We start from the raw sequence: 20,708 nt of genomic DNA, 5'->3' as shown, positions 1-20,708 counted from the left end.
CTGTACCTTTAACTCAACTCTAACAGATACAGACCTAATCTACCTAAAACTTCATTATATTTACATTTCATTCCCCTTTCAGTAAACAATGCATTCCATTTGCCTTCCACATACTTGATAGGTGAATCAGTATCCCAGAGAGATGAGATAATAGGAACTGCAGATGCTGGAGAATCCAAGATAATAAAATGTGAGGCTGGATGAACACAGCAGGCCAAGCAGCATCTCAGGAGCACAAAAGCTGACGTTTCGGGCCTAGACCCTTCATCGGAGAGCCATGAATTACATTCACTTTTAGAATATGTCTTCCAAAGTGTCCTCTACTGAGGCCAACTCTTAATAGTGCCATCAGAAAAAAAATTATATCTAATCAGAGCAAACCCAGGGCATGTAATTACACTAAAGGCAAAGTAGGAAGAAGCAGCAAGCTGTACCCATAAAACAAGTTGGAAGACCTCAGTACTTCAGTTGTACCATTATACTTCTCTGTTTTCCTTTCAGTAAACATGTTTTATGAGAAATTGAAAGATCTACTGAATTACCTCTCAGAATGATCAAATAATGTGCATGTTGTGGTTTTTACACATTGATGACATACTTGGTCACATTTTTATTCTGTCTTATGTTGTGGATGTGTTGCCGACAAGACCAGCATTTATTACCTGTCCCGAACTAATTTGGGAAAAGTGATGATGAGCTGGTTTCTTGAACCGATCCTTTCAGTGCAAGATTTTGACCTGGCAACAATGAAGAAATGACAATATAGTTCCAGGTCAGAATGGTGTGTAAATTAGAGGGTAATTTGCAGCTGGCAATGTTCCCATGTACGCGCTATCATTGTCCTCCTGGGTGAGTGCATCTTGAAGGTAGTATAAACCTCTGCCACTAGGTGGCAGTGGTGGAGAGAGTGAATGTTTGGGGGTGTAATACCAATCAAGTGGACTGCTTTATCTGGGTAGTGATGAGCTTCTTGAGTATTATTGGAGCTGCACTCATCTAGAACGATGGGAAGTATTCCATCATACTCCTGATTTGTGCTTTTATGTGATAAATCAGGATGTTAATTACTGGTTAATAAAATGTGAGGCTGGATGAACACAATTAATTACTGTTAATTACTGGTGTCAGAATTTACTGTCTCTGATGTCTCACATTGCTTTAAAATGTAATTGTATACATTATGTAACATGGTCTAACAAAAATGGATTCATAGAGTGGAGCAGCACAGTACGTGCACATTTGACCCATCAACTCTATACTGGCACAATGAAGAGCCCAGCCTGTCTCTGCCTCCCTAACCTGTTCTTCCTCTCACCCATCCCCTCCTCCCACCTCAAGCCACACCTCCATTTCCTACCTACTAACCTCATCCCACCTCCTTGACCTGTCCGTCCTCCCTGGACTGATCTATCCCCTCCCCCTCTCCCCACCTATACTCTCCTCTCCACCTATCTTCTTTTCTCTCCATCTTCGGACCGCCTCCCCCTCTCTCCCTATTTATTCCAGAACCCTCACCCCATCCCCCTCTCTGATGAAGGGTCTAGGCCCGAAACGTCACCTTTTGTGCTTCCTGAGATGCTGCTTGGCCTGCTGTGTTCATCCAGCTGCACACTTTATTACAATGAAGAGCAATCTGGTTAGGCCTGCTTCCCTGCTCTTCAAAGTATCACTGCAGTTTTGTTCTCCTTGGAATACTTATCCAATTCCCCTCATTGCCTTGGAATTAATCAGCACATTTTTAATGGTCTACAATTTTGCAATATGTTATGCTACATTTAAAATATGTCATTGGGCAGGGCTTTCAATTATACTTGTGAATAGGCATATTTTGAAAGCATTAAGTGAGCTAAGAACTGGCTAGATAACTAACAACAACAAGTCATATAAATATTAAATGCTACATACGTATAACATTTTACATAATGAAATACCTCAAGGTTCTTCACATAGATATTGTAAAACAAAACATAGTCCCAAGCCTTCTCAGGAGATAATGGGTTAGACAACCATAGATTTGGTCAAAGAGCTAGATTTTAATAAGTGTCTCGAGGGAAGAACATGAAGGAGAGAAGGAAAAGGGATTAATCATACGTCAATAAGATGGAAGAACAGAAGTAGGCCAGTCGCCCTATTGAGCTTACTCTGCTATTCAATTAGATCATGCCTGATCTGACAGTCCTCAAATCAATTTTCCTCCCTAATCCCCATAACCCTTGATTCACTTACTGATTAAATATGTTTATTTCACCCATGAGCAACCTAGGCTCAACTCTACTCTGTGGTAAATAATTCCATGGATTTTCAACCTATGGGACAGAATACAATTCTTGTCTCAGTCTTAAATGAGTGACCCGTAACTCTGAGATTTTTCCTTCCAGTCCTAGACTCTCCCACAAGAGGAAACAACCTCTCTGCACCTACCCTGTATCATGCCTCCTAACAATCTTATATGTAATCATTCTTCTAAACTCCAATTACTACATGCCCAACCTCCTCAACTTTTCCTCGTGTCAACAGCCCTTTACACCCAGGATCAAAATTGTGAACCTTCTCTGGACTGCCTCCAATGCCAGCATATCTTTTCTTAGATAAGGGGACCAAAACTGGTCACAATAATCCAAGTATGACTAGTACCTTGTATCAATTTAGTAAGATGTCCCCAATTTTCAAGTCCATCACAGATTAAGTTTTATCAGCCAAGCTTTTGCTCACTCACTTGAGTGTCTACATCCATCTTTGGTCTCAATGTGTCATCCTCATTACTTGTCCTTCTCATTTATTGTGTAATTGCAAACTTGCTACAAGTCTCCAATTCCATGTGATCTTACCTTGTGTATTAACCTTTTCTGCAGCCTCTTTCAAATGACATCTGAAAGACCAGATATACGACATCTAGAGAATCCCCTTTATTCACATTGATTGTTATATCTTTGAAGAACTCTAGAAAATTAGTCAAACATGATTTACCCTTCATAAAACCATGCTAGTCTGATGGATTGTATTTTTAATTTCCAAATGTCATGTTATCCTTAATAACGGAGTCTAGCAATTACCCAGCAACAGATGGTAACTGATCTTTAGTTTCCAACTTCCAGCTTTGCTCCCTTTTTGAATAAGCATGTTATATTCACATTTTGACCAAACAGGTAGATGAGAGTAAACCAGTTGATGTGGTGTATATGGATTTCAGCAAGGCGTTCGATAAGGTTCCCCACAATAGGCTATTGTACAAAATGTGGAGGAATGGAATTGTGGGAGATATAGCAGTTTGGATCGGAAATTGGCTTGCTGAAAGAAGACAGAGGGTGGTAGTTGATGGGAAATGTTCATCCTGGAGACCAGTTACTAGTGGTGTGGCCAATGGTAAGATTCTTAGTAGTGTAGATGAGCAGAGAGATCTCGGTGTCCATGTACACAGATCCTTGAAAGTTGCCACCCAGGTTGACAGGGCTGTTAAGAAGGCATACAGTGTTTTAGCTTTTATTAATAGAAGGATCGAGTTCCGGAACCATGAGGTTATGCTGCAGCTGTACAAAACTCTGGTGCGGCTGCACTTGGAGTATTGCGTACAGTTCTGGTCACCGCATTATAAGAAGGATGTGGAAGCTTTGGAAAGGGTGCAGAGGAGATTTACTCGGATGTTGCCTGGTGTGGAGGGAAGGTCTTATGAGGAAAGGCTGAGGGACTTGAGGCTGTTTTCATTAGAGAGAAGAAGGTTGAGAGGTGACTTAATTGAGACATATAAAATAATCAGAGGGTTAGATAGGGTGGATAGGGAGAGCCTTTTTCCTAGGATGGTGACGGCGAGCATGAGGGGGCATCACTTTAAATTGAGGGGTGAAAGATATAGGACAGATGTCAGAGGTAGTTTCTTTACTCAGAGAGTAGTGAGGGGATGGAACGCTTTGCCTGCAGCGGTAGTAGATTTGCCAACTTTAGGTAGATTTAAGTCGTCATTGGACAAGCATATGGATGTACATGGAATAGTGTAGGTTAGATGGGCTTCAGATTGGTATGACAGGTCGGCACAACATCGAGGGCCGAAGGGCCTGTACTGTGTCGTAATGTTCTATGTTCTATGTTCTATATTGAATTCCATAATCCAAAACATTAATATATGTTTAAGTAGTTGTTGCTGATCCCATATTTTCTCGACAAAGACCCTCTACCTTCAACTTCAGATCAATGCCTCGGCTTTGTATTTACATACTCTATCTATAAACAAAATGCTTAAAAGTTTCCTTGTTAACCTCTAAGTTCAAGTAATCCCGATGCTCTCATGATTGATTTCACATTCTGTTGATTTCAGGGCTTTAATTCCCCAAATCGTTTTTGCTTGTAGCATTTGTAAGGTATTTAGATTGAGAAATAGAATGAATAGAATCATTCTCAATTAAACAATTAGATGTTTATCCTTACATATTGACTTTTTAATGCAACTTTTACAGGCTGGAACAATTAACACCAACGCTTTAATGGAATTAAAAAGTGAAAAAAAAACAGGAGATTTATGAAACAAAATTTAAAAACAAGCCACATCAAGGACACATTTGGCCACATAAGAAAAACGCCCAATCATAGATGTAAGTTTTAAGGAGTGTTTGAAAGAAGGCAGAGGTGGAGACACAAGATTTAGGAAGGAAATTAAGAACTTCAGGCTGCTAAAGGCACATCCAGCATTGGTGAAGCAAATTAAATCAGTGATGGTCAAGAATGCAGAGATGCAAGTAGATAATAGGTCGAGAGATTACAAACATAGGGAAGAGGCGAGATCATGGAAAGAATTAAACAAGGATGAGAATTTTAAAAACAAAGCATCATATTACAAATAATAACATATTTGTGCAGTTACAATCTTTTTGAGAATGGTTTTTCATTGGCTTGATTTTGGGTTCACTTTACCATCCCAAACCATTGCTTTAGTGACACAGCTACTACCTGTCCATTCTAGCTTTAAACAGTAATGTTTTCTCTACAATTTGAGATTGTAAAACATCACAGTAGAAATAATGCCAGACGTAAGGGTGAAGGGTTATTGGTGTGGTAATCTTTGGTTGTTGTTGCTTAGAAACAGTATAAATGTGGCTTCATTCATAACAATATCTGGAGAGAAAGAATGACAGTTCAGCCTAACAAGCTGTAAATGCTGTTCTTCCACAGAAGGATATTACATAACCTTGGCGTTGACTATTCGCTTAACCCTTTATACCTTAAACTGCTTTTGATTGTGTTATCATGAAGGCATCATTTGCTGATGGAAATGAACATACTTGCATAGTCTATGAAAGAAAATAATGCTGATGCCAGAAATCAATGATAATATTGGAAATGCTCAGCAGCTTGAGCAGTTCTGTAAATCGAGAAATATAGTTAAGATTTCAGATCAATGACCTTTCATCAGTAGACCCAACTGCTATCAAACAATTGATTCTGTGTTTGCCAATTGATTTTGGTCCTACAAACACTATTCAATTAAAAATCTTCATTTTTGTTTTCAAATCTGTTCAAGCCCTCTCTACTATGTCTGTAAACACATCTACCCTCACAACCCTCCAGAATTTCTGCACTTGGGAGATTTTTAGCTGACTGTCTCTTAGCTCTGGAATTTCCCCAATAAAATTCTGCCACATTCTCTCAAGACTGCCTTTGATGGCCCCCTGCTTGGCCAAGCTGTACGACAGCTGTTCAATACTTTGTGTTGATTTTTTTTGTCTGATTATATTTCTGTGAAACCATAGGACATGTCTGTCTATAATAATAAAGTTAAATACATAGTGAAGAATTTTTCAATGGCCTCTGCCTCCTAAAATAACCATCTACTGCACTTAAAATAGTCTTCTTTTTTTCTGAAAGCAACTTATAGAGTCATAGAGATATACATCACAGAAACAGACACTTCTGTCCAATTGGTCCATGCCAACCAGATATCCTAAATAAATCTGGTAACATTTGCCAGCACCTGGCCCATGTTCCTCTAAACACTTTCTATTCATATACTCGATGAGATGCCTTTTAAGTGTTGTAATCATACCAGCTTCCACCATTTCGTCTGGCAGCTCATTCCATACATGCACCACCTCGGCATGAAAAGGCTGCCCTTTAGGTCCCTTTTAAATCTTTCCCCTCTCACCTTAAACCTATGCCCTCTAGTTTTGGACTCCCCCACTCTGGGAAAAAGACCTTGTCTATTTACCCTATCCAACCCCTCAGCCTCCAATATTCCAGGGAATATAGCCCCAGCCTATTCTGCCTCCCCCTATAGTTAAAATCTTCTAACTCTGGCAACATCCTTGTAAATCTTTTCTGAACCCTTTCAAGTTTCACAACATCCTTCCTGTAGCAGGGAGAGCAGAATTGCAAACAGTATCCCAAAAATGGCCTAACCAATGTCTTGTATGGCTGCAACATGACCTCCCAAATCCTATACTCAATGTACTGACCAATAAAGGCAAGCATAACAAATGCCTTCTTCACTATCCTATCTAACTGCAACTTCACTTTCAAGGAACTATAAACCTGCACATCAAGGTATCTTTGATCAGCAAGACTCCCTAGGACCTTACCATTAAGTGTATAAGTCCTGCGCTGTTCTGCCTTTCCAAAATGCAGCACCTCACATTTATCTAAATTAAACTCCATCTGCCACTCCTTGGCCCATTGGCTAATTTGATCAAGATTCCGTTGTGCTCTGAGGTAACCTTCTTTGCTGTCCACTACGTCTCCAATTTTGGTGTCATTGCAAACTTACTAACCATATTTCCTACGTTCATATCCAAATCATTTATATAAATGATGAAAAGCAGTGGACCCAGCACCAATCCTTGTGGGACATCACTGGTCACAGGCCTCCAGCGTGCAAAGAAACCCTTCACCACGACCCTGTCTTCTACCTTTGAGCCAATTCTGTACCAAATGGCTAGCTCTTCCTGTATTCCAAGTGATTTAGCCTTGCTAACCAGTCTACCATAAGAAATCTTGTCGAATACCTTAATGAAGTCCATATAGATCATGTCCACAGTTCTGCTTTCACCAGTCCTCTTCTTCTAATTGTTTTAGCTGAGTTTCAAACTCAGTTCAGTCCTCTTGAGATCTATTTTATTCCATGGAACAGGGAAAGTTGGAGCATTTAGGCAAGATGGTTAACCCAGTCACAGGTTGTGGAGAAGATGTGGAAGGCAAAATGTAATCATTCCTACAGATTTTTACAGCACTGAAAGGCACTCTTCAGCCTATTGAATCATGGCCATCATCAAACATATATCTATTTAAATCTCTTTTTTTTCAGCCCATAGCCTTGTATGCTATGGCATTTCAAATGCTCATCTAAATACTTCTTAAATGTCTTGAAGGTTCCCTTTCCTATCACCATTTTAGGCAGTGGATTCTTCTGGGTGAAAAAAGTATTCCTCAAAACTGCTATAAACCTCCAGCTCCTTCCCCTCACAACTGTGCTCCCTGGTTGTTTGCCCAGCTGCTAAGGGAATTCTCCCTGTCTATACCCCTCATAAGACCTTAAAAATAGGAACAGGAGTAGGCCATTCGGCCACTTGAGCCTGCTCCACCATTCAAACGATCATGGCTGATTCAACATTCCTCACATCTACTTTCCTGCATTTCCTCCACAACCCTGAATTCCCCTACTGACTACGTATCTATATCAGTCTTAAATCTATACAATGATTCTGTTGCCCCACAGTTCTGTGCTGCAAGGAGTTCTAAAGATTCACAACCCTCAGAGACGAAAAGCGTTCCTCATCTGTATTTTCAGACTGCGCCCTCTGCTTCTACACTCTTCCTTGAGGGGAACCATCCTCTCAACATTTCCCCTGTCCAGCCCCTTAAGAATCCTGTATGTCTCAAATGAGATCACCTCTCATTCTTCTAAATTCCAATGAATCACAACCTTTGTACGTAAGACAGCCCCTCAATACTAGGGATCATCCTAGTGAGCCTTCTTTAAACTGCCTCCAATGAAATAATTTTGTGCATCTGCTTTAATTACCCCAGCCCACCTAGTCTCTCTGTAGAACATATTGTTTGGGCTTATTTTTGAGACCAAATGTGTAAAGGTGCTACTTTGTACCAAATACAAGATCATCCCTGGAGTTGGATATCTGTCTAGCCCAGACACCAACTCTATTCATGTACAGAGATAGTAGGAACTGCTGATGCTGGAGAATCTGAGAATAACACGGTGTGAAGCTGGATGAATACAGCGGGCCAAGCAGCAATTCTGAAGAAGTGTCCTGGCCCAAAACGTCAAGCTTTCCTGCTCCTCTGATGCTGCTTGGCCCACTGCGTTCATCCAACTTCACACCGCGTCATCTCTGTTCATGTACAGTGATAATGGGAACTGCAGATGCTGGAGGATCCAAGATAACAAAGTGTGGAGCTGGATGAACACAGCAGGCCAAGCAGCATCTCAGGAGCACAAAAGCTGACGTTTCGGGCCTAGACCCTTCATCAGAAAGGGGGATGGGGAGAGGGAACTGGAATAAATAGGGAGAGAGGGGGAGGCGGACCGAAGATGGAGAGAAGATAGGTAGAGAGGAGAGTATAGGTGAGGAGGTAGGGTTGATGTCTTGACGGCAGTTGGCGATGAAGAGGTCAAGGGAGGGTAGGAGGCCTGAGGGTGGTGTCGAGGAGGAAGACTTGTGCTGGAGGCGGGTGAAGGGGTCAGTGGAGGGAGGGTTAAAGAACTAAGCGTGGAGGCAAAGGCGGCAGAAAAACTGCTCCATGTCCAAACGTGACTGGTATTCGTTGATGTGTGGGTGAAGGGGGACAAAGGTGAGCCCCTTGCTTAGGACTGACCGTTCGTCCTCAGTCAGTAGGAGGTCTGGGGGGATGGTGAAGATGCGGCAGGGCTCAGTATGGCTGTCTTCTCTGGGGTTGCTGGCTGTGGGGGCTGTGGGCGGAGCGATGTGGTCCTCGGCTGTGGGCATGCTGTGTTTATCCAGCTCCACACTTTGTTAGAGATAATGGGAACTGCAGATGCTGGAGATTCCAAGATAATAAAATGTGAGGCTGGATGAACACAGCAGGCCAAGCAGCATCTCAGGAGCACAAAAGCTGACGTTTCGGGCCTAGACCCTTCATCAGAGAGGGGGATGGGGGGAGGAGGGAACTGGAATAAATAGGGAGAGAGGGGGAGGCGGACCGAAGATGGAGAGTAGATAGGTGGAGAGGGTGTAGGTGGGGAGGTAGGGAGGGGATAGGTCAGTCCAGGGAAGACGGACAGGTCAAGGAGGTGGGATGAGGTTAGTAGGTAGCTGGGGGTGCGGCTTGGGGTGGGAGGAAGGGATGGGTGAGAGGAAGAACCGGTTAGGGAGGCAGAGACAGGTTGGACTGGTTTTGGGATGCAGTGGGTGGGGGGGAAGAGCTGGGCTGGTTGTGTGGTGCAGTGGGGGGAGGGGATGAACTGGGCTGGTTTAGGGATGCAGTGGGGGAAGGGGAGATTTTGAAACTGGTGAAGTCCACATTGATACCATATGGCTGCAGGGTTCCCAGGCGGAATATGAGTTGCTGTTCCTGCAACCTTCGGGTGGCATCATTGTGGCAGTGCAGGAGGCCCATGATGGACATGTCATCAAGAGAATGGGAGGGGGAGTGGAAATGGTTTGCGACTGGGAGGTGCAGTTGTTTGTTGCGAACTGAGCGGAGGTGTTCTGCAAAGCGGTCCCCAAGCCTCCGCTTGGTTTCCCCAATGTAGAGAAAGCCGCACCGGGTACAGTGGATGCAGTATACCACATTGGCAGATGTGCAGGTGAACCTCTGCTTAATGTGGAATGTCATCTTGGGGCCTGGGATGGGGGTGAGGGAGGAGGTGTGGGGACAAGTGTAGCATTTCCTGCGGTTGCAGGGGAAGATGCCGGGTGTGGTGGGGTTGGAGGGCAGTGTGGAGCGAACAAGGGAGTCACGGAGAGAGTGGTCTCTCCGGAAAGCAGACAGGGGTGGGGATGGAAAAATGTCTTGGGTGGTGGGGTCGGATTGTAGATGGCGGAAGTGTCGGAGGATAATGCGTTGTATCCGGAGGTTGGTAGGGTGGTGTGTGAGAACGAGGGGGATCCTCTTGGGGCGGTTGTGGCGGGGGCGGGGTGTGAGGGATGTGTCGCGGGAAATGCGGGAGACGCGGTCAAGGGCGTTCTCAATCACCGTGGGGGGGAAGTTGCGGTCCTTAAAGAACTTGGACATCTGGGATGTGCGGGAGTGGAATGTCTTATCGTGGGAGCAGATGCGGCGGAGGCGGAGGAATTGGGAATAGGGGATGGTATTTTTGCAGGAGGGTGGGTGGGAGGAGGTGTATTCTAGGTAGCTGTGGGAGTCGGTGGGCTTGAAACGGACATCAGTTACAAGCTGGTTGCCTGAGATGGAGACTGAGAGGTCCAGGAAGGTGAGGGATGTGCTGGAGATGGCCCAGGTGAACTGAAGGTTGGGGTGGAAGGTGTTGGTGAAGTGGATGAACTGTTCGAGCTCCTCTGGGGAGCAAGAGGCGGCGCCGATACAGTCATCAATGTACCGGAGGAAGAGGTGGGGTTTGGGGCCTGTGTAGGTGCGGAAGATGGACTGTTCCACGTAACCTACACTTTGTTACCTTCTATTCATGTACAAACGTGTTAGCAGGTTACGCCTTCGCCCGAAAGGATGCTGGGAATTGTAGTCTCCCCGTCAACTATACGCATGGGCAGTACCATATCATAGGGTTTACTGGGAGCTGTAGTCCACCTGCCACAATAGGACTACAGCTCCCAGCAGGCAAGAGATTTGCGCAAGCGCAGTTGCGGAGATCCCGTCCATGGTTGCCTATGCGGAGGGGGAAGCGCGCAGAGCGATGTCGAGATCCGATGAGGAAGAGATGGATTTTGGTGGATTCTCTCGATTTGACAGTCGAAGTAGCTCAGCCGGAAACAGTGAGCTGGAGTCCTGGCAGGAGGAGGATGAATCATCTGAGGGAGAAGTGGCACAAGATGAGGTAAAGTGAGCTCAAAAGCGGATGTGAGAGGGAGCGCGGTCGGGCTGGGTCCCAGGAACCGAAGGAGCTGCAGAATCAAGCCCATGGACAGAATCAGCTGCCGGCTCAGCGCCCGGCGTTTCCCGCACTTTCTCACCATGGCTCTGTTTTGGTAAGAGCGCGGAGTCTGCCGGGATGCAGGAGGAGTTAGTGCAGTGCGCACGCGCAGCTCGCTGTCGTCCCGGCACGGGGACAGTCAGTCATCAGGAGGGTGGTGCCATGGTGAAGGGGGCGGGGCGTAATACGCCAAGGAGGAGCAGTCTTTGCGTCGGTCTTGACAGGGCTCGAGCAATTAAAACAGCGCATGCTCCTTACACTCTTTCTTGCCCGCCGCAAATGTCTGAATAATTTCAGTCGAAGTCTAGTATTTGGGATTTCTGTTTGCGAGACTACTATATTACCACAACACTGTTACGTAGTCTCTTGAAATTAATTACGCTACAGAAAAAGGCACTTTGCGCATCCTGTCCAAGGTGGTCATCAAACATCGAACTATACTAGTCCAATTTTCTGGTATCTTGTATTCTATGGCGTTTCAAATGTTTATCTAAATAATTGTAAAATGTCTCGGAATGTAAAATGTCTTGTGTGTTTCTGCTTGTACCACCTTTTTAGAACAAGAACAAAGAACAGTACATCACAGGAACGGGCCCTTCGGCTCTCCAAACCTGCTGCCACGTGTTACCCTTCCATACTAAAGTATCTCCACTTGCATTATCGGTATCCCTCTATTCCCTTCCTAATCATGAATTCGTCCAGGTGCTTCTCACCTCCTCTGGCGGTGTGTTTCTGTGGGAAAACGTGCCTTGCACATCTCTTTTAAACTTGACCCCTCAACCCGGGGAAGAAGCCTCATACTTTCCACTCTATCCATGCCATTCACAATCTTATAAGCTTCTGTCAGGTTGCCCCTCAACCTCCTGTGTTCTAGTGGAATAAGAAGTAAGTTCCTGATTGGTACCACAACTCTGGGTACAGCTTTTTTTCCTGAAATTCCCCCCTCAAAGGTTTTGCTCTCTCTACTAAGATGTGTAAGTGGTGCTGTTGGACTGGGATGGACAAAGTCAGAGGTCATACCACTCCAGATTATAGTCCAACAGGTTTATTCGAAATCACAAGCTCTGAAATTTTGAATGTGACTATAACCTCCTACCATGTGACTTCTGACTACCTCTACTAATGGGGAATGTTTCTCTCCTACCCTGTCTAGACCCCTTAGAACTCTATATGTAACCAAATCTGTCCCAGCCTTCACCGCTTTATGGAAAATGACTCCAGCCTGTCAAGTCTGTCATCATAGCTCACTCTAGATGAGGCAACAATTCTGGTGAATCTCTTCTGCACCTTGTCTACTGCAAGCATGTCCTTCCTGTAGTGTAGCATCCAGAACCGCACACAGTGACCTAAGGTTACACACAGTTCCATAATAACTTCCTAGTGCTTGTATTCAGTGTCTTGACTTACAAAGGCAAGTATTCCACATGCCTTTTCAAACACCTTAACCAGCTGTTAGTAGGAACTGCTGATGCTGGAGAATCTGAGATAACAAGGTGTAGAGCTGGATGAACACAGCAGGCCAAGCAGTGCGAGAGGAGCAGGAAATTTTCTGAAGAAGGGTCTCACCCGAAATGTCAGCTTTCCTGCTCCTCCAATGCTGCTTGGCCTGCTGTGTTCATCCACCCCTACACCTTGTTATCTCACCTTCTGCAGCTGTTCGGTTGTCGGCCGTGGTAGTGGAATCAGATACTTTAGAGATTTTTAAGTGACTCTTGGATTGGCACTGGAGGATAGTAAAATGCAGGGTATGTAGGGTAGCTTGATCATAGTAAGATAATAGGTCGGCACAACCTCGTTGGCCAAAGGGCCTGTACTGTACTGTTCTCCGTTCTATGTTTTGTGCTCTATACACACCAATGTCTGTGTGATCCTAGGGGTTTTTCATTCAATGTGTACTCCCTTGTCTTGTTTAGTCCTGCCAACCTGACACTTTTCAGGATTAAATTCCATTTGCCATTGTACAGCCATTCTTATTTTTAGATTTCTGGATTAAATAGAAGTTAACAATGTGACTTGCTTTTGGATGCAAGTCTTTAATAGGAGCTAGTCATACTCTAAATATAATCATAGATATTTCTAATGTTTACAAGGAGAGTAATGAGGGAGTCACGATGGCCAGGAAAGTGCCATGACTCTCAGAAAGAAATATATTCACAGCGGTTAAGCTCCTTGGGTCTGAGGATGTGGTTTGCAATCAGATTACTGTGCCAATGTAGTTTTCTGCTATTCATGTTTAGAATTCCACAGTGACTACTTTTGGATTTTTAATAATGGCAGGAACACAAAGGAAAGTAGAAATTCTTGAAATAAATCACTGAATAATTGGATAATGCTGAATGAAATATTTTAGAGTATCTGATGCAACTATGATTCTACAATACCATCAGCAAGATTGAACAACTGGAAGTAAGGGCAGGTTTTGCTAGAAAAAATACAGGTGGACTATCCAAACCAAGGGTAATTGTCTCAATTTACGTTGCAATTTAAGGGCTCTTAAGACTTCTGGTGCTGGGAACAAGTGCAACAACAACTTGTAGCCAAACAGCACTTTTAATGTAATAAACTGCCCAAACAGTGGAATACTAAGGCATCTGATTTGCATTTAAACATGGAGACCAAAAATAATATTTCTAAATTTCCTAATGGCACAAAACTAGATGGGAATGTGACTTTCAAGGATGATACAAAAGGCTTTGAGGGGATTTAGCCAAGCTAAGAATATGGCAATGGAATGTAATGTGGAAGATCTAAATATATAATACATGAGAGTACACTATAAGAAATAGGAACAGAATTAGGCCATTTGGCTCATCTTACATGCTCCACCATTTGATCATTGCTTATATGTTTCTCAGCTCCATCTTCCTGCCTTCTTATAACCCTTGATCCCCTCACTAATCAAGAACCTATCTATCGCCTTAATCTAGGTGAATGATTTAGCCTCCACAGCCTTCAACAATGAGTTTCACAGACTCACCAGCCTCTAACTGAAGAAATTCCTCCTCATCTCAATTCTAATGGTTTGCCCCTTCACCCTTAGGCTGCTGCCCCCCTGGGTACTAGTCTCTGCTACCATTGGAAATATCTTCCCCACCATCACCATATCCAGGCTTCTCAGTATCGTATAAGTTTCAATCAGATCCCACCATATCCTTCTAAACGCTATTGTGTCCTCAACCGTTCCTCATAGGACAAGCCCTTCAACCCCAGTACCATTCTTGTAAACTTCCTCTGGGCCCCCTCCAAAGTCAGCTCATCTTTCCTTGGGTACGAGAACCAAAATTGCTCACTATTCCAAATGTAGACTGACCAGAGCATGATATAGCCTCAGCAGAACATCTCTGCTCTAGTTTTCTAGCCCTCTAGAAGTGAATGTCAGTATTGCATTTGCCTTCCTAGCCTCCTACTGAACCGGCACATTAACTTTAAGAGAATCCTCAATTAGGACTCTTAAGTCCCTTTGTGCTTCAGATTTCCAAAGCCGTTCTCCATTTAGAAAAAACATATATGCCTCTATTCTTTCTACCAAAATATGTAACCACACACGTTGTCTCTTGTATTCCATCTGCCACTTCTTTGATTGCTCAACTAACATGTCGAAGTCCTTCTGTTGCCTTCTCTGATTCATCAGCAATACCTGACCTGTCACCCATGTTTGTGTTATCTGTAAGCTTAGCAACAATGCTCTCAGTTCCTTTGTTCAGCTCCATGTTTAAGTCAAAGAATCATTTATGGCACAGAAGGAGCCCATTTGGCCTGTCAGACTCATGCTGGTTCACCCATTTACATTCTCATTCTCATCCTTTCAGCCCCATTCCCGCACTTGATCCCTATGTGTTTATATCCTTGAAATCCCGATCAAGTTTTGATTTGAAGTCGTTGATCATTTCAACTTGCAGGTTCCTAGTCATTAACACTTGCTGTGTAAAAAAGTCCATTTTACATTCCTTCTGCAACTCTTGCCCAGAAACACAAATCTGTATTCCCTAGTCATTCTATGGTCAGCTAATGAGAATAGATTTTAGTGTTTATTTTATGCTTATCATGTCCATACACTCCTTCCAAGGAGATCATCTTCAGCCTTTCTAACTTAACCTCAGAACTAAATCACACCAGCACTCCTGGTATTACCCTTCCTGAGGTATCATACTCAGAAGTGGACACAAGCTGGGTCCTGATCAGAACTTTAACAAGATTCAACACGACACAAGGTGAAGATAGACAGATTTTTAGTCTCTCAGGAACTCCATGGGTTAGGAGAGAATGGACATACGTACATTTTAAAAATTAACAAGTCTCTGTAAAGCACCTCACACTACAATAAATGACTACATTGTGTAGCCTTGCTGTGTCACTTATAGTTTTCTGGTTCCTTTCCTTCTGATTAAACTGATGAGCTTAATAAGAATATAAGTGATAAATTTCTAGATTTTAAAGACAGCGCTGGCAGGCGGAAGATCAATCATGATCTGTTGAATGGCAGAGTGGACATTAAAGGCTGAATAGACTACCGTTGCTCCTATTTCCTATGTTAAGCAACAGATGTTCTGGACAGATGTGTTATAAGTCCAGATCCCTTTACCAGTGAAATGCACTGAAAGGATCTGATCTCTTTCCAGCAGAGTATTTGTCTTGCTGATGTGAATCCATATATTCTGTGTCCTGTCTGTGGAGGCTACTTTATTGATGCGACTACCATCACAGAATGTCTGCACACATGTAAGTACAATTACACAGACAAAGGGCCCTTCCATAGCAAGGCCACTTAACAATCACTGATTGCTTCACCTGTTAGTGTGCTTATAGTAATGTGCAAAATAAAACTACTGTGTTGGATTATATCAATGTTTAGATACATATTAAAACATTTCCATAGAGTGATTATATTCTGCAGTTACTAAAAGCAATGCAGCAATGAATTGCCAAGATACGCCAAGATCACAGATAAAAACAGGAAGAGCCTTTTACCCTCACAAGCCTATTCTACTATACAGTTCGATCATAACTGATCTGTACCTCAATCCATTTCCCTACTGTTTCTCCATATCCCTTGCTCTTCACACAACCATCTATCTGAAAAAACAAAATAAACAAAGAACTGCAGATACTGGAAATCATAAACAAAAGCAGAAATTGCTGGGAAACCTCAGCGGTTCTGGCAGCTCCGTGTAGAGAAAGCAGTTTCAGGTCTAGTGTCTCTTCTTTGGAAACAATCAGTCTCAGTTCAAATGCTTCGACTGATCCTCGGCATCCACACATTTTGGAGGAGCAAGTTCCAAATTTTCACTCCTCTTTGAGCAACGTATTTCCTGACTTCACTTCTGAATGATTCATCTCCAATTTATGATGATTCCCCTTTTATGGTAATAGTTTCTATTATTTTACTGTGGAATTTCATAATTTGGAAACTGCAATGGAAGTGCTCAACATTTCTGACTGTATCTATGTCGCTGGCTTGATTGACTATCAGAATCTTTTCAGTGTATCCTGTTTCATTGTGAAATTTCTTCCTTCTGTTTCTGCAGTCTGTAAGAGCTGTATTGTGAAACATTTTGACTACAGCAACCGTTGTCCAAAATGCAACATTATTGTCCATCAGACACAACCACTGTATAACATAAGGTGAGTGGGGGAATGGCATGGTTCAGGAAAAGGAATAGAAACTTAACTTATGTAATCCAAACTAATCATGTAAACCTTTCAGCCTCGGTATTGATCTAGTGATTCTACTTGTGTAGTGAACAGTTTGATTTTCATTCTGCTGCAGTCAAGGCTGTTGTTACATAAAGCATTCATTCCTTTCTTTTCTATTCCAGCTGCTTTAAAGAAAGGCCAACATTTTATTTTCTTTTCAGATTAATTTTTACACTCCGTACCAGCTTTTAGCAATTTACACAACCATTCAAATCCTCTAAAGATGCACATACCTCCTAGATTCTCACCAATAAGAAAGTAATGGAATTTATCTTTGAAATCCAAAGTAGATGAGCCCACTATTTCTCACATTAAACAAACTATTACAGTTTTACCCACTTAATTCTTTTTGATTAATGTGTGATTCTATTTATTTTCTTTAATTTCTTTAGACTGGACAGAAAACTACAAGATATCGTTTACAAGCTCGTACCCAACTTAGAAAGCAGTAAGTGATGGTAATCACACTAAATAAGTTTTCAAGAACAGTACCTTGTTATTTCCTGAAAGTCAGCAGAATGACTGTTACCAGCCACTTTACTGAGTTCACATGGATGCAACAGTTTCCCACTTCAGCAAGTTTGCTGCATGTGCAAAATGGAAATGTCCTGACTAAACAGTAAAGATGTTCACTAGTATCTAGTGTGGTTCATGGGAGTCTGACCAGAATAAAGAAATAGGAAAGCTCTGCATTGCTCCTACACACTGTCGCATCATGCCTGGATGTAAGTAACACTACGCTTTTAACCCTCATTGCCCCAGTCTGGGTTTTCTAGACATAGTGGATCCTAATCTTTACTGCACCAGTGTAGGTGTAATGGACAAAGAAGACAATAAGGACATAAGAAAAACAAGCAGTTGGAGGCCATATGGCCCCTCACAACTGCGTCACCTTTTAATAAGACCATGGCTGAGCTGATTGTGATTTTATTTCTCATTCTTGTTTGTCTGACCCCAATAAGCTTTAAGTCCATTGTAGGTAAAAACAATGTTGAATATATTCAATGACTGTGACTCCAGAGTTTTCTGGGGAAAAGTGTTCCAAATTTCAACTCTATGAAAGGAAAAAATTCTCCTCACCACAGTCTTAAATTTGAGATCCCTTATTTTAAAAATGTGCCCTCTGGGCTCTGCATTCCACTGCAAGGGGAGCCATATGCTTAGCATCTACCCTGTCAGATCCCCTCAGAATCTTATATGTTTCAGTAAGATGATCTTGCATTCTTCTAAATTTAGTTATGTGTCCCTGTTGGGTGTGATGGACATTGGGAGTTAACCCTGTATTTTCCAGTCAGAATTTTTAACCTATAATGCTCACTCCTATAATTTGTTTTTGAGTTGCTCACTTCACCAGTCACTATAAGGGTTTAGTTGGTTAAAAAATCAAATGCTGTCATTCCTTTATTTAGTCATTGAGTAATGTGAGCTTCTTTGTACTCAGGTGAAAAGAAGCGACTTCACGATTTCTACAGAGAAAGAGGACTAGAGGTTCCTAGACCAGGTGAGTTCTTAAAATTATGATTCAGGTGCAAAGTTCTTATTCTATAACTTCTGGAGTGGACATTTTGAACTATGTTCTCTAAGGTTTTGGAGTAGATCTGTACTATGTTCTGTCTGTTGAATCTGCTGAATTGGTTGCATTGTTCAGTGAAATGACAACTCCAGAACTCAGCCACTAACTATGGAGTGTGACCTATTCGCTGACAGATACGTATCTCATGCTGAAGTGATTCATTATTTCAGAACTTGGATAGCTTCTAACTCATCCTATTTGTCTATCTTTCATCTGCATAGACACTGAATATATAAGAAGAAAACTGAACTTTTCACTGGCTGTGTTTATGAGCGTTGCATGTGAAAGGCAAGATAGTGGCACCTGACAACATAGTAACTTTCCATGACTGCCTTTGTGCTACCTGACCTATAATTCAAACTGACAACTCTCATCTGCCTTTGCTTTGCACTGAAATTAGTTATTGTTGTTTTCACAGGCCTTAATTAACCACATTAGCTGTTGCTGTGAGCAGGAGCAGTGTCTTACCTTGATTCCTGAAATGTTAACTGATTCATCTTTTTGTGAACAATAGTTCTCCAAAGGATAACAGCCCTCAATGGGATAATTATAGATTGGAATATGGACAGTTTGAGGAGTTGAGCCAGCTCTGTTTTCGGAGGACATTTGGCACTGATTGAAAATTAAGAGGAATGCTGTGAACATGGCTTCATTCCTCCAGAACAGGTGCAACTGCACGAATGCAGATGAATCCTGGTGAACATTTTTGCATTTTTAGAATCCATACAGTATAGAGACAGGCCATTTGGCCCAATATGCCCATAGTGATGCTCTGGAAAGCGCCCGACCCAGACTCACCCCACTTTTCCTGTAACCCTGCATTTCCCACAGTTAATCCAACTAGCCTACACGTTCTTGGACACAATGAGCAATTTAGCATGGCTAATTTACCTAACCTGCACACCTTCAGACTGTCCACCAGGATTCATCTGCATTCGTGCAGTTGCACCTGTTCTGGAGGAATGAAACCATGTGCAAAGCAAAGGCAGATGAGAGGAAACCAGAGCACCCTAAGGAAACCCATGCAGACATAGGGCGAATGTGCAAACACCACACAGTCAGTTGCCCAAGGCAGGAACTTAACCCAGGCCCCTGTCGCTGTGAGGCAGCAGTCCTAACTACTGACCCACCATGCCTTCTCCATTGGAAACAAATACTTTATTTTTGATTTTAAAATTCTGGGGCTGGTATGATGAGGGGTGTAGCCCCTGCACCCTGTCATGTAATAGAGTTTTTAGAGCCCTCAAAGACTGAGCTCCATTGAGACTGAATTTGTCTTCTCATTTAAATGGTAATGGCAGTCAAATCTCTCCAGAATTTAGTGCCTGCATTTGATGTTTAGTAGTAACTGACATTTATAAATCTGCTGTGCTTCAAACCATGCCCAAGTAACAGTTCGCAGGTCAACCCCATGCAGAATTATAGTTTATTGCTTTGTGATCACAGGTAAAATTTGATGTTCAGCATGAAATTGAACACAGCAGCATGTGTTTGCTTGGCAGTAGGGTACCATTGCCTCTGTGTTGGGTCACCATGTTGACTGTAATTAGTAAACAGAAACCGCCTATTGGTTTCTGGGTGAAAGCGCCGGAATAGCCATTGTGTGGTGACGGAATGAACCTACCCTCTGTGAATTTGGATGTCTAATGCAACATGGAGGAGGATTTCCATACTTGAATAAAAAAGTGGGCAACCTTAAATTCCAGTTTATATTTCTTCTTCCAAGTCCATATTTGAATTCCATATGTTCCTGATCCTTCAGCTATATAATAGAAAAATACTACTTCAGTGTGACTGTGCCTTGCTGGATCTGGAATCCCTTATCTAATAAGACCTAACCAGAAAGACTATTGCATCAGCCTCTCCTCCTGCTTCTGCATTGGTACATTATTGTTCCCCAAAGGTCTGTCCTGGCCTCAGCGTTATTGGTTCCCCAGTGCAACATCATCTGAAATCAACAAATCTCAATTCTACCCTTCCACCATCAATTTCAACTATGTTGTCTTATTTGCTGTCCACCACATGATCCTTGCCTTTGTTACTGCTGAACTTGACTAATCCTGTGTTCTCATCTCTGGTCTGTGCACCAGGTCCTATTCATTCATCACTTCTTTGCTCACTGACAAATGTTGACCACAGTCTATCAGTGTCTTAATTTATCATTACCATCCAGGTTTTCAAATCTCTCAATTTCCTCACTTCTCCTTATCGCTGTAATCTCTTTCAGCTCCACAACCCTCTGGGATATCTGCGCTTCCCTAGTTCTAGGCACCATCAAAGGAACAGGAAAGCTGACATTTCGGGTCAGGACTCTTCTTCAGTTTGCTTGCCCCTCTGATGCTGCTTGGCCTGCTGTGTTCATCCAGCTGCTCGCCT

At 42.8% G+C, this 20,708-nt stretch overlaps 1 protein-coding gene across 2 annotated transcripts in view; it reads left to right on the top strand.

Annotated features, from left to right (window-relative positions):
- Positions 1-10,785: 10,785 nt before the first annotated feature.
- Positions 10,786-20,708, top strand: part of pcgf6 (polycomb group ring finger 6) — a 58,475-nt gene continuing 48,552 nt past the window's right edge. The window contains exons 1-5 of one of the 2 annotated variants that reach the window (XM_059653025.1): positions 10,786-10,969; positions 15,688-15,784; positions 16,591-16,687; positions 17,152-17,207; positions 18,201-18,260. In XM_059653025.1, the coding sequence (XP_059509008.1) occupies positions 10,793-10,969; positions 15,688-15,784; positions 16,591-16,687; positions 17,152-17,207; positions 18,201-18,260 (487 nt within the window). In that variant the 5' untranslated portion in view covers positions 10,786-10,792. Of the gene's footprint in view, positions 10,970-15,684; positions 15,785-16,590; positions 16,688-17,151; positions 17,208-18,200; positions 18,261-20,708 lie in introns of both variants that reach the window. The other variant, XM_059653024.1, reaches the window with a different exon arrangement.

Source organism: Stegostoma tigrinum, chromosome 20 (genome assembly GCF_030684315.1).
Source record: "Stegostoma tigrinum isolate sSteTig4 chromosome 20, sSteTig4.hap1, whole genome shotgun sequence".
Lineage (NCBI taxonomy): Eukaryota > Metazoa > Chordata > Chondrichthyes > Orectolobiformes > Stegostomatidae > Stegostoma > Stegostoma tigrinum.
The sequence above is the reverse complement of the archived record's forward strand: the minus strand, read 5'-3'. Positions and strand labels throughout refer to the sequence as shown.